At 42.5% G+C, this 14694-nt stretch overlaps 1 protein-coding gene across 1 annotated transcript in view; it reads right to left on the bottom strand.

Moving 5' to 3' along the window:
- WWOX (WW domain containing oxidoreductase) overlaps nucleotides 1-14694 on the bottom strand; it is a 1164534-nt gene that overhangs the window by 777296 nt on the left and 372544 nt on the right. Inside the window, exon 7 of the mRNA XM_038770582.1 lies at nucleotides 13101-13286. Within this exon, the coding sequence (XP_038626510.1) occupies nucleotides 13101-13286 (186 nt within the window). The remainder of the gene's footprint in view (nucleotides 1-13100; nucleotides 13287-14694) is intronic.

Below are 14694 nucleotides of genomic sequence, written 5' to 3'. Positions count from 1 at the left end.
AGTAAGCGCTCAATAAATTAAAAAGGCCAATGCAGGACCATAATCCCAGCTACACTATAAACACATGAAACCTGGCCTTTCTAGTGTTGCTATGTTCGTTGGCAGCCCCTGGTGCTCTTTTAAATTTTTGCCTCCTTTTATCGCAATCCTTTCAAAGTTTCTGCTCAAAGAGCTGCTCCTATCTTGTTTGCAGCAGACCAGTCTTGTCCGTCTGCCACAGCCATCTTGAGTTATCAATTAAAATGTCATAGAGTGGACCTTTGTTTCACTGCATCCCCAAAAGAGCAGCAGTTTGGATTTGAGCATCTTACATCATTCATTCTCCTCTCATATCAGCTGGCAAAAGATAGTAAATCAAGCAATCGCTGGTACTTATGAAGCATTTACTGTGTGCAGAGGACTGTACTAAGCACTTGGGCAAGTACGCTATAGAACTGGAAGTTGTAAACTCCCCATGAGGAGTTTACAATCTAGAGGGGGAAACGGGCATTAAAATAAATTACAGATAGGTATGTAAGTGTTGTGGAGCTGAGGGTGGGGTGAATATCAAGTGCTTCAAAGGGTACAGAAGTGCACAGGTGATGCAGAAGGGAAAGGGAGTAGGCTTCAATACTAGGAGACTCAATTTGTTACAGAAATTCAGTGCTTGTGATCTCGATGACCCATAAGCGTCACTGATGGAACTGATCAAGGAGTCAGATGTAGCAGCTGTAGGGTTGCAAGTCTCATAACCTTAGAGAAGGTTGGACAGTAGTATATGTTCTGTAAAACTCGATTTGGTCTGAAGCCTAATGCCACACTACCTTCATACTCTGCCACTTTCCCCATGTGATAAATTGGCCACCTTGTTTTAATTTTCTACTTCCTTGTCCAGCATTGCATTGGTGGTGAATCAGCTCTCCCCTTCCTACCTTCAAATAAATACGATTGAATGAATACCTTGCCCTCAAACCTGGAGCCTGGCTTGGACCTCCAAGGCTGTTCTCGGATTTTAGCTGAGGCCAATGCACCAACTCTCAAAACCTGTATGCCCAGCTTAGATGATTGTAGCTCTTTCTACTGGGATCCAGGGGCCCCACTCAGACCACTGAGGGAGTTCCCAGCTTGGGTCACTACAGCTGCTCTTGAACCCTGCTCAACAATCTGTCTCAAATGCCCCCTCAGACAATAACAGCAGTTCCATACCTGTGTCACTCTGGCATCACCCCCTTCTTCACCAGTCCTAGGGAAACTCTCTGCTACGGCCGAGCTCGTCTCACCCCTCTATGGACAGCTCCCACCTGCCTGCGATCTCTCCAATAGTGTGGCCAGCCCTGTGGCCAAGGAGTCAAGGGGTGGCTACAGTCATTAGGCAGTCACTGCTGCCAGGAGAGAGCCTTACGGGAGGAGGAAGGAAGTGAGGGAAAATGTACTCATTTTCCCTCCAACTCTCTCTTTCACTTAACCATTCCATCAATATTTACACCACTACCCTCCCCATCACTCAAACCCATAACCTTGGCATTACCCTTGAATCCTTCCTTTCCTTCATCCCCCAAATTCAATTTGTCACCAAATCCCATCAGTTCTTCCTCCCCAACATTTCCAGAATTCACCCCTTCTTCTCCAAGTAAATGGCCAACACACTGGTCCAGGCACTTGTTATACACTGGCTTGACTACAGCATTTGTCTTCTTGCTGACCTCCCTGCCTCCAGCCTCTCCCTTCTCCAATCGATACATCGCTTGGCTGCCCAGCTCATTTTTCTAAAATGTCATTCAACACCCATAACTTATTATGAGTTATTGTTTTTGTTTTGTTTTTTATGGCAGTTGTTAAGTGCTTACTACGTGCCAAGCACTGTTCTAAAGTCTGTGGTAGATACAAGTTAATCAGGCCAGATAGCGTCTAAGTAGGAGGGAGAACGGGTATGGAATCCCCATTTTACAGATAAGAAAACTGAAGCACAGTGAAGTTAAGTGACTTTCCCTAGCTCACACAGTAGGCAGGTGGCGGAGCTGGGATTAGAACCCAGGTCCTCTGGCTCCCAGGCTCCACTAGGCCACGCTGCTTCCTTTCAACAATTAGTCCATGACATATCGCCAGATTTTCTGGATTGTGGTTATTCAGAACTGGGGGGGTGTTGCTATTTCAAATCTTTTTGTGTCTGTCCACCTGGAAGCAGTGGAAACTCTTTGAGGGCAGGGAATATGTCATATGCTCCAATTGCACTTTCCCAAACATCTATTACAGTATTGAGTGGGCACTCCAAATACAATTGGTACTTTCTTTATGACTATGAGCCCTGGTTTTACCAGAGACAGCACATTTGACGTCTAGGGTGCTTCCACAAACACCCCATGTGCACAACAGCTAACACTGACTTTCAAGACAAGATCACAAGGGGGTCCTGGAACATAGTCAAACCATGAGACTCGCTACAACCCACCTTCACTGACGGGCTGTGTGAGGGGAATGGATGCCATTAGGATACTCGAACAATCACTCTATGGAAGGTAGAAATAGGGTAATCATAGACAAAAGGGGCAGAAGAAACACTTCAAAGACAAAATGAAGCAAAAGCTCACACTAGATGGTACAGTAGTGGACAGTGGGGAGACAGCACCAGAAGACAGGTCAGCCTGGCATGCAGCAATTAGAGATGGAGTAACTGTCTTACAGCAGAGGCTTCAGGATGTTCATAACACCAAGGAGAAGAATCAAAGACGGTGGAGGACACAGTGGGTAACAAGTGCAATACTTCAACAAGCAGCAATTTTTACATACACACAATACAGAAGAGATCATTCTCTAGACTGTAAGCTCCATGTGAGCCTGGAACTTGCCTACCAACTCTGATGTATTGTCACCTCCCAAGCGCTTAGTACAGTGCCCTGCCCAAGGGTCGATCTATCATGCCTTGGTTCTCTCAGTCACACCTGCAGTCCCTTTTAAAACTTCACTGTTTGCTGTACTATCTTTGAATTTGAAGGACAGCTACATGTGGATTCAGTCAGACCATGGGCATGCCTCTGACTACTCCTGATTCCGGAGAACCTGGCTGATTTGGCAACTAGATTACAATTATTTGCATGTCTTCTTGAGTGTGTGATCCTAGAGTGCAGTCTTCCACACAAAGAAACTGTGATATGATTGTCTCTGGGTCTCTCACTGGCATTCTTAGCCTATTGAGTTGGAATGGTTTCCTGAAGGGCAGAGAGTATATGCAAGCCCCTGCATGCAGGACCTTCCTAGCTTCCTCCAGGCAGTGTGGCATGGAGTAAACTGAACAGGACCGGGCCTATTACACACCTCTGATTTACTCCATTGGCAATGGAGAATTGGTCAAACAGGGTAACCCACTGATTCGGACAAGACCAGCCATGTGGTTCCATCAGGGAGGCAGTGTGACGTAGTGGAAAGAGCCCGGGCCTGGGAGTCAGAAGACCTGGGTTCTAATCCCTGCTCCACCACTTGTTCTGCTATGTGACCTTGAGCAAGTCACTTCACTTCTCTGTGCCTCAGTTACCTTATCTGTAAAATGAGGATAAAGACTGTGAGCCCCCTATGGGACAGGGACTGTATCCAACCTGATTATCTTGTTTCTACCCCAGTGCTTAGCAAACGGTTAGCTCTTCACAAATACCATTAAAAAAAAGAATTGGGTGTATTTATTGAGTGCTTACTGTGCGCAGAGCACTGTACTAAGCCCTTGGGAGATTACAGTGTAACAGAGCCGGTAGATATGTTCCCTGCCCAGAAGGAGCTGTGAAACAGTTTCATACTCTTACTGTACTTCTCAGACTGCCAACTTTAGTATGCCGTTTCAGTAGTAAGATGATGTGTTGAAGGTTCTCATAAGATCTATGAAAACTGTAGAGAGGTCTTAGTGTGACTTGCACTTGCCCTGTATCTGTTGGGCTGTAAAGATTGTATCTGCTGTCATTTTGTGGTCTGAAGCATCACTGTGACACTGGGAGTAACGGGGTCAATAATTTTCTTCAATGACAGGTCCAAAAAGTCTCTGCTCCAGTCCTTGCCATAAATGGAGAGTACTGATATTCCTTTATAGTTTGGATGGTGATTCGAGTAAACTGGGGTTTTAGTCTGGGCTCTCTAACACCTGCTTGCTCTCTGACCTCAGACAAATAGCTGAACCTCTCTGTGCCTCCATTTCCTCATCTGTCAAATGGAAAAATAATACTTGCCTCTACCTCGCAGGGTTGTTCTAAGGACAAAATGGGATGAGTAATGTGAAAGCACGTAAGAAAAATACAGGCACGCTACAGATTCAAGGTTGTGTTACCTTGGAGATCTCATGGCATTATGCTTGAGTTTAACATACTGATGACCAGCTTGTAGAGTTGTTTAGGCAGTATATCCCCACCATGTTGTATAATTCAGTAGATTGGTGATGGCAGAACACTGGCAACAAAGTAAATGCCACTACCTTTACTACTGAAGGGGCAGGGCTTTGATGGGGAGGTTGAAAACAGAAGGGAGAAAATAAGTGGCGAAAGAGAAGGAGAAAGAGGATAAGGGGGAGGGTAGAAGGAGGAGAGGAAAGGGGAAAATGAGGAGATGAAGGGAAGAGGAGCCACTGTCACTTGGGTGATGAGAGCAGCAGGAACCAGAAGCCTACAAGCCCTGCCCCCAGTTGGCCTCCATACCCAAAATGAAAGGTTGGGATCCCTAGGACAATAGTGTTGGTAATCACAAGACAGTGTTTGGCACACTCACTGAAGAAAAGTACACTATTTCCTTTTAGTTTGCCCATTCCATGTGGTCCGATAACTTTCCATGTTTGGGCATCACTGCCAATTTAGGCATTAAAGTCTCCCATTATAATCATATAATTACGATGAAAATGTTCGTGCATATTACATGTGTGTCGCTCCATCTTGAGCCGCTTCAGCCGACATTTCATTTAAGTTAACCCCAAATTTCCAAGATGACTCTCTTTTCAATACTACTGTCTGACAGCTCAACTTCTGGCTAATCAATAGCATGTATTGAGCATCTGGTATGTGCAAAGCACTGTACTAAGCGCTTAGGAGAATACACTAGAATTAGTGAAAATGAACCCTACCCTCGCGGAGTTTGTAATTTAGGAGGGGAGGCAGACACTAAAGTAAATTACAGCTAGTAAGAAATGATAAGTATAAACAATAAGTCTACAAGATATGTATATAGTGATATAAAGCTATGGGAGTGCTACATGGGATTAAATAGTTGGTTTAGTGCTGTTTTCAGTCATTTCGACATGCACAGGTTGGGTAATATATGCAAACTCCCTAGTCCAGTGTTTTTGACTGGTCAAAGCGAAATGTTTCTGACCAACAGAAGTGTGTTTGAAGTCCTCAGAATAACAAGTGGACAACAATTGGGAGACCAGAGGACTAAATAGCAACCGGTAACCAGTTCTCCGACAGCTTCTCCACCTGGGAAAGCCTTTAGCTATCATCTCGTCTCTTTAAACATCATTGGTCGTCTTTCAATCTTGAATGCTTCTGCCTCTGATTTGATTCATTTGATTCAAATTGGATATCGTTTGCCAGTGAAGAAATGTGTTCCTTTGCCAATGGGCACCTTTTGCACATTCTGGCCCACTTACATTCTCACACATAAGTAGGTCATATCTTCTTTTACAGACACCTAAGGACAAGAGCATAGGATTGGGAGTCAGGAGACTTGAGTGCTAAGGCCAGCTCTGCCCCAGCCCACTGTGTGACCTTGGGCAAGTCTCTTAACCTCTCTGGGTCGCAGCTGCTCTCCTGACCTCTTAGATTGTGACTCTTAGACTGTGACCTCTTAGACTTAGACTGGGTCTGATCTGATATGATATCTGATATCATTTGATATCATCAGATATCTGATATCTGATATGATATATGATATGGGTCTGATATGATATGATATCTGATCTGGATCTGATCTGATATGTTGCCAACTTGTACTTCCCAAGTGCTTAGCACAGTGCTCTGCACACAGTAAGCACTCAATAAATATGATTGAATGAATGAATGAATGACTCTGATTCTCTTATATCCAGCCTCCTCTCGGATCTCCCATCCTCCTGTCTCTCCCCACTTCAGTCTATACTTCACGCTGCTGCCTGGATCATCTTTGTGCAGAAACGCTCTGGGCACGTTACTCCCCTCCTCAAAAATCTCCAGTGGCTGCCTGTCAACCTACGCATCAAGCAAAAACTCCTCACTCTTGGCTTCAAGGCTCTCCATCACCTCACCCCCTCCTACCTCACCTCCCTTCTCTCCTTCTACAGCCCAGACCGCACCATCCGCTCCTCTGCCACTAACCTCCTCACTGTACCTCGTTCTCTTCTGTCCTGCTGTTGACCCCTGGACCACATCCTTCCCCTGGCCTGGAATGTCTTCCCTCCACACATCCGCCAAGCTAGCTCTCTTTCTCCCTTCAAAGCCCTACTGAGAGCTCACCTCCTCCAAGAGGCCTTCCCAGACTGAGCCCCCTTTTTCCTCTCCTCCTCCCCATCTCCCCCGCCCTCCCTCCTTCCCCTCCCCATAGCACCTGTATATATGTTTGTACAGATTTATTACTCTATTTTACTTGTACATATTTACTATTCTATTTATTTTGTTAATGATGTGTGTTTAGCTTTAATTCTATTTGTTCTGATAACTTGACACCTGTCTGCGTGTTTTGTTTTGTTGTCTGTCTCCCCCTTCTAGACTGTGAGCCCGTTGTTGGGTAGGGACCGTCTCTATATGTTGTCAACTTGTACTTCACAAGCGCTTAGTACAGTGCTCTGCACACAGTAAGCACTCAATAAATACGATTGAATGACTGAATGAGTGAATGAATGAATGGTGTGTGACCCATAGTAAAGGCTTAATGAATACTATAATCATCCTCATCATCATCATTATTATGTGGAAGATAGACTGTTCCTTGGGGGTTCATGGTCTTGGAGATGTTGCCTGTGGTGTTGGTTTGTTTGTTTAAGTCTCACTGAGGGTGTTGTTCTACCCTCTTAGGAAGGTACCTGGAGAGTTTCCAGTACTCTACCAGTCTTGGCTACAGGAGGGAGAGTCAAGCAGAGGCCTACCCATTCCATTCTTAGCTCAGGCAATGGCTAGCGAGTGCCAATCTGCTACAAGTCAAAACTCACCTGTGCTGGGCAGCAGCGGTACAGGAGAGAGTCAAGTGCAGAGATTCAAGTTTATTGCTCAGAAGAAGGCAATGGTAAACCTCTTCTGCATTTTTACCAAGAAAACTCTACTGATACACTACCAAAATGATTGCAGATGGAGATGGGGCGCCTGGGAGAGAGGCTTCCGTGGAGTCGCTATGGGTCGGAGACGACTCAGTGGCATAAGACAAGACAAGAGAGTGTTATTGGAAAAGAAATAGGTTTAACGGTTTCTTCTCTAGATCTGAGTGGTTTCCACCTTCAGTGGTTATCATTGGTTAGCCTCAGCTATCTGGAAGCAGTGTGATGGCCACTAAGTGAATTTGGGCTAATGAGCAATGTGATTCTTCTACATTCAGGTGCCTACTGATGTGGATTCTGTAGATTCTGTGTGTGTCTTTGAATGTCGCCTGGGTCAAGCAGATTTTTTTCCCCTCATGTTGATGAGGTGTGTGATCATCATCATAATAATAACTGTTGTATTTGTTTGGCGCTTACTATGTGCCAAGCACTGTACTAAGCGCTGGGGTAAATACAAAATAATCAGGTCCCTCATGGGGCTCACAGTCTAGGTAGGAGGGAGAACAGGTACTGAATCCCCATTTTACAGATGAGGAAACTGAGGCTCAGAGAAGTGAAGTGACTTGTCCCGAGTCACTCAGCAGGAAAGTGGCGGAGCCATTTCCCCTCAGCCACGGTGTTTCAATGCGGTCGGTGAAATTTGGACAAATTCCACCCCAATAACTAGAAGCAGCTCACACATCAGGTACATCAAAAATACAATGTCTTTCTGTAAAACACAAGTTGTTACTGTAGATTTCACAATAGGAATCAATTAAACCCAAACTGCCAATACATTTCTTAGGGTGCATAATTTATATAGGCTTCAAACTTTAAAATGTTGCAATAAAAAATTTATTTTTGAAAACCTCATTCAGGAAGTTCAAGAATAATTAAATTAAATTCTATTAAAAAGCATTTTAAATGAATGCCTGCTGCTTTTGGAGGCAGAGAGATGTCACATTCCTAACCTCTGATGAGGTTTTGGTGGATTATTTTATCCAGTGTTCAAGTACTGTGTATTTTAGTTTAAGCATCCAAGTAAATATAGATGAGCCTTGCTGTCTCTCTGACTCTTTTCTAGATTAAAAATGAATGATTATAAAGGGGTTATAACCTTGGTAACTTGCCATCAATGGTCTTATACGTTTAAAAGATAAATGTAAACAAAGCCAAAATGAGTTCTGGCAGAGTATAATGTTTTTAAGTATACCCATGGTATGCCTGAACACAAATCAAAGTAACTAGTTGATGTTTTATAATTGGGTCTGACAGAGTCATTAAACACCAGCTGTTTGTTTCTTTTCTTTTTTTTTAAATAACAAAGTAGTGAATGTCCTCAAGAAATTTCCATGAACAAAAGGAATTTTCTAGATCCTCTCATTTTCCCTGAGTGCACGTGCCCTGTGTATTCAGAAATGTTATAAGGGCATTGCATAAATGAGGGTTGTACACTGGCTGCTGGCAAAAACAGAAACAAGACTGAAAATAAAACCTACCAAACAACCTTGTTCTAAAATATTGGTGTTTTCAAGTTCGGCTGAGAAAGAGTAGGAAAAGTGCCTAACCAGAATAGAAACAAAATACACATCCTCTAGTGCCCAGTCTACTCTGCTTAATCGGTGGGATCAAGTAAAATTCCAGGTCAGAACTGATCAGACAATTCACAACTACAATCGAGATCCAGCATTGGAAAATGAGTTGGCTAGCTCCAAGCCTCAAGCGCTCCAAACTATGTGGGCTGCCAGCACTTTGCAAGCTTAATTCCCCCAAAGGCACAGTTCTGATTAAAGGATCCAAACTCCCTTTTCTCTATGATAACATGCAATGTGAGGAAATAGCTGAAATGTTGCAAACTCACGGAACAACACTCCCTCTCCCTAGGAGTTGCTTCATTAGACAACCCTTTCCCACTTAACAAGTCTCAGTGTTAGTTGGGAGTGAAGGGTCTAAGAAGTGTCTCCTTGTAATCCTAGAGGATAATCCTAATCCTAAAGAAGATCCTCAAATTATCCCTACTGTATTAAGGTTCTGTACATCTATGACTTGCCTGCTGTGTAACCTTTAGGCAAGTCACTTAACTTTTCTGTGCCTCAGTTTCCTCATCAGTATAATGGGGATTCGATATCTGTTCTCCTCTAACTTAATCTGTTTGGGACAGGGACTATGTCTGATCTGCATGCACTGTATCCATCTCAGGGCTTAGTATAATGCTTGGCACATAGTAAGCACTTAATAAATGCCACAATTATTATCATTATGATTATTCTTTTCAGCTTGCTCTGTCACCCCTCTTCTCTCCCCAGGGACAGGGCAAAACCTTCATCTGATCCGGCCATCCAAATAGCCTGCTCCCAGGATATCACTCCCCATGGGTAGATAACAACATAAAAATAGGTAATTCTCTCCTGGGCCCAATGTAGAAATCAATTAAACTTTGCGTAAAAAAGCCAAAACTATTACAATGAAAAAGCAGTTGCCAATATCCCCAGCTAGTCTAAAGGAGCACCTCTTCGAGATGGAGAAACCCAAGGAAACAAGTGACTGTCTGGCAATTATCAGGATGAAGTTACTCTTCAAACACCCCATGGAGAGTTCCATTCAGAGGTTCAACTGTTTAATTGATGCCTACCACTTAAATGACCATGAAAACCACTCCAATCAGAGAAGAGGGGAGGAGGATCTGTGTGAGGATAATAGTTTCCCTTCACCCTTCGCCGAGTTAAAGCAAAGCGAATGGTCATTTTTGCTTTAGAGGAAATCCCAATATTGCTACTGATTTTGAAAATGAAATTCTTGCAAAGGGGGGGGGCATTCTTTTTTTTAATTTTTGAATGGTATTTGTTAAAAACTTACTATGTCCCAGATATAGCACTAAGCACTGGGGTAGGTAAAAGCTAATCAGGTTGGACACAGTCCATGTCCCATGTGGGGCTCACAGTCTTCATAGCCATTTTACAGATGAGGGAACTGAGTTCCAGAGAAGTGAAGTGACTTGCCAAAGATCACAAGGCAGATGAGTGGCAGAGATGGGATTAGAGCCCAGGTCCTTCTGACTCCCAGGCCCATATTCTGTCCATTTGACTATGTTGCTTCTTTTTAAGCAGCAACTAGAACTGCCTGATCTCATCCTTTCCTGAGAGACATGAGTGAAGGCAACCACACAGCCCCACATGACACCAGGCACGCCCACTGACGTACACGCAGACAACCCCCGCATCCCCACAAAGACACATTCACAGAGCTATGTACATTCATCGCCATTAAAGTACACCCAGAAACAAAGAACCACTCACCTGAGATGGGTAAGGAGAATAGAGGTAGGAAGAAGGTTGGGGGGGCGGGGGGGGCTGCAGGGGTTGGAATCTTCCCTCCATGCTGGGGAGGGATCAGAAGAGAAAGGGCCGGTGGGAGAAGAGCAGCTTGGAGCAGTAACAGGAGTAGTAGTTGTTGTGGTCCTACTCTGGTGGTGCAGTGTGCTAGGTGCTTGGAAAAGTAGGGGTGGGCGCACAAAACACCTGTCCCTCTGGCTCAATCAATCAATGGCATTTACTGAGTGCTTATTATGTGGAGAGCACTGTTCTAAGCACTTGGACATCCCTCCCCACCAAGTCCCTTCGCTGCCAGCCTAACCTCACCTGGGCAATTAGTAAGCCAAGTAAGGAATTTATGGGCAACCCAAGCAATGGTACTCTCTCCTTTGCCCTTAGATATAAGGCAGCAAAGTACCAAACAAACACAGCATCCTAAAAATAAATCATAATTAGGTTTGTCTTCAGGAGTAGACAAAGGCCTATTCATTCCTGTCACAGGCCCCAGGTTGTATCAAAAATAGCATTCAGCACAGCTGCAGCTATTTAAAAACCACAGCCTTCACCACTACAGACTTTATTTTCATCTCACTAAATTTTAATTGTTATCTGAAAATATTTCACATCTATTCAATTTAATAAGAGTCCTTAAAAACTCACAAACTCAACTTAGTGAATCTAGGCAAGCAACTTACAAACAGTGAAGCCTTAAGGGCGGCTAAAAAAGTTTGCCTTGAGGCAGTCGAGGATAATATTTTCTGCAAACATTGGAATTTATTTTTCCCCTAACAGGGGGTCTTGACTCTAACGAAGAGATTCAGCCAAAGTTTATGGAGGTAATTAGATATCAACACTTCCACTTTACAACACAGTTTAAGGCCTGGGGTTCTCGGCTAGTTCAATAAGTACTTTCACATAATAAGAGCCAGTGAACACACTGGCTCTCACTAGCAACTTACTGCACATGAAAAGCAATTAACAAAAGCAGTTCCAAAAAAAATTATTTCTTCATTATGCTTTAATACAAAAACACCTGACACGAGCATTCAAGAGTAGTTATTCAATTACGTCCTCTGTCCATTAGCCTCAGTAGGCCGTACATTAATCTTAACTGATCTAAGCTCCAAAAATGCGGCTCTTCAAAATAAAAACTGGCATTTTTAGACCAGGAATGTGTACCCTATGGTTAAGAAAAAAAATCAAAGATGGTATGTTAACGTCTATCTGAGAACACAAACTTACAAAGAAAAGCAAGCAGCTGACAATTCAACATAATCTCCCATTAAATAACAGCTCATTTAAACACATCCCATTGTGCCCTCCACATCTGGCAGGTGATTGGAGTTGGCAGATTTATGTCCACAGCTATCTCGCCTGCCCCACGGTAGCCTCGCACACTTCATAACAGGACTATTCTACTTTCTTTCACAAACCTAGTGTGATTTGCAAAGATAAGGATGTCCAGATTTTGTTACCACCTAATTACTAGATGTTTCTTGTCTTTTAACAAAGGGGAGGATGATTACTCGCTTTTTCCCTTACTTCCTTTCATTTCAGCCATCATAAATTTAAAATGGCAAAAGTAAATCTATCTGCAGTGTGTCAATTATACCATAAGCCCCTGTGTTTGGAAGTGATAAAGGTTTCAGAGTAACACTTGGCTGGACTTTCTTTTCCAGGTCCCAAGGGTTACATTTAATAGATTCGTGATTAAAAAAAAATAAGCTTCATTCTGGGTCACTAAAACATTTCACAACTTTAAAAAAAAGATCCTTGCACATTGTTCTCTGCTGGTTTGCAGATGGCGAAAGCACTCACCCACCAGAAATATATGAAGTAGAAATCTTCTTAATGTTTACCAAATCTAGCTTCACCTTGTAACTCTTTTGCCTTTTTAACCTGCTTTTCTTTAATAAAATAGTTGTTTATGCAACTCTTGGAATAAACATGTTGAAAATTCAATGAAATTTTCAGATGCCATTTTAGTCAATTGAAAATCCTCCCTAATGGTAATAGAAAAGAGGCACCATCTGATGTTTTAATTGAAATTTTAACCAAAAGAGGCATGGCCAGATTTCTAATATGTTCTAACTACAGTACTTCCCGTGCTACAATTACACAGCTAATGTCTGCATTGAATTCCCTAATTTCTCATTATAAAACAATTGGATTTCATCTAGCAGTCTTTAATTGCATTGTTTCTCCTGCTAGAATAACTGCACATTCTTCTTGGTAAGATGTTGAAGTTGCTGAATGACAAATCAATAAAGGTCATGCCATTCAAATGTAATCAATTTTTATTCCATCTCCAAGCAAAATCAATGAGGGGCTTGAAGTGCTGTGAAAACTCGGCATTCCTATGAACAGTGGCCAAAAAACTGCTATATAAGTACATAAATATGTATGTGAACATATATGTATACACACACACACACACACACAACTTGCAAAGCTAAACACCCACTGACACTTATCAAGAACTGTTAATCACCATTAATTTCAGCGAGAGCCCTAGAAGATGATCTTAATTACTACTGAATTACTGTGAGAGAACTAAGCAAAATGTTACCATTCTAACCCACCTATGAGATTCCGAGGAAACCATCACAACTCGTGCTGGAGAAGAGGTGCACATCACATCTTGAAGAAGTTGGACGAGATAAAAATGCCCCAAGTGATTCACCTGAAAGGTGGATTCCAAGCCATCTTCTGTGATAGTCCAAGGAAGAGCGAAAGTGGCAGCATTACAGATGAGCACGTGCAGTGACCTTTCAACAAAATCAGAAAGAATATTGCTATTAGCTGAGTTGAAGCCACACAAAAGCTGACATAATGAACTGAATTTTCAAGGATGAAGAACAACATCTTTTGATTTCGTATAAAATTCCAATTATATGGACGGTTAACAAACTACCTTTTGATGGGGGAAAGAAAGGCTTGTCATAAGAATGATCATTTTTAAAGAGTAAGCTAAAACCTTCATTAAATTAGAAAATGCTATTACCATTTCAATTTTAATCTTAGAGAAAATACAACAATTGAGTCAATCAATCAATCAATCAATCGTATTTATTGAGCACTTATTGTGTGCAGAGCACTGTACTAAGCGCTCCACTATGTAACATTCTCCAAAGAATGTACCACAGCTAGGCTCCTTATTTTCTTTTGCCTACAATGTGATTCTTTCCCCTAGTATTTCCATACATTTTTTTATCCAGTTTGAATATTCTGAATTAATTCATGTTTTATAGTAGATGAAAATCTTCTATCTTTCCAAAGTATACCTATGAGTATTGAAATCCTAGTCCTTACATTTCAAATGAAATAAATCTAATTACTCATCAGAGAAGCAAATTTCTCTCCTCTAGTAGTAGTCGTAGTAACAATAGGAAAGATAATTATTGAACACCCACTGGGTGCAATGCAGTGTACTAAGTGCTCAGGAAGATAACAACCCACAGAAGCATTAGACCCGTACCCTGCCCACGAGGAGTTTACACTAATGGGGGAGGCAGCCATAAAAATATTTACAAGTGGGATCATCAGGATAAATGAACGGACTGTACGCTCAATCACACCTTTAGATGAAAAGTGCTGATGGAGGGAATAAATATGTATATTATAGAAGTGGCTAATGGGTTGATATGACTAGGTTTGGGGGAGTTAATTGGGGAAAGCTTATTGGAAGAGGTGGGATTTCAAGAGGCCTGTGAAGGTAATAAGAGCTGTGGGCTGTTGGATTAGTGTGGGGAGAGAAGTTCTCACTGATGGAACAGCATGAGAGAAGGGAGGGCAGTGGAGGAGCATGGTACAGCTCGAAGGTTGGCTAGGGAGAAGCCAAGAGAGCAAGCTGGAGAATAATCATCAATCGTATTTACTGAGCACTTACTATGTGCAGAGCACTGTACTAAGCACTTGGGAAGTACAAATTGGCAACATATAGAGACAGTCCCTACCCAACAGTGGGCTCACAGTCTAAAAGGGGGAGACAGAGAACAAAACCAAACATACTAACAAAATAAAATAAAAAGAATAGATATGTACAAGTAAAATAAATAAATAATAGAGTAATAAATATGTACAAACATTTATACATATATACAGGTGCTGTGGGGAAGGGAAGGAGGTAAGATGGGGGGATGGAGAGGGGGACGAGGGGGAGAGGAAGGAAGGGGC

The sequence above is a fragment of the Tachyglossus aculeatus genome, chromosome X2 (genome assembly GCF_015852505.1).
Source record: "Tachyglossus aculeatus isolate mTacAcu1 chromosome X2, mTacAcu1.pri, whole genome shotgun sequence".
In the NCBI taxonomy this organism is placed as follows: Eukaryota; Metazoa; Chordata; class Mammalia; order Monotremata; family Tachyglossidae; genus Tachyglossus; species Tachyglossus aculeatus.
The sequence above is the reverse complement of the archived record's forward strand: the minus strand, read 5'-3'. Positions and strand labels throughout refer to the sequence as shown.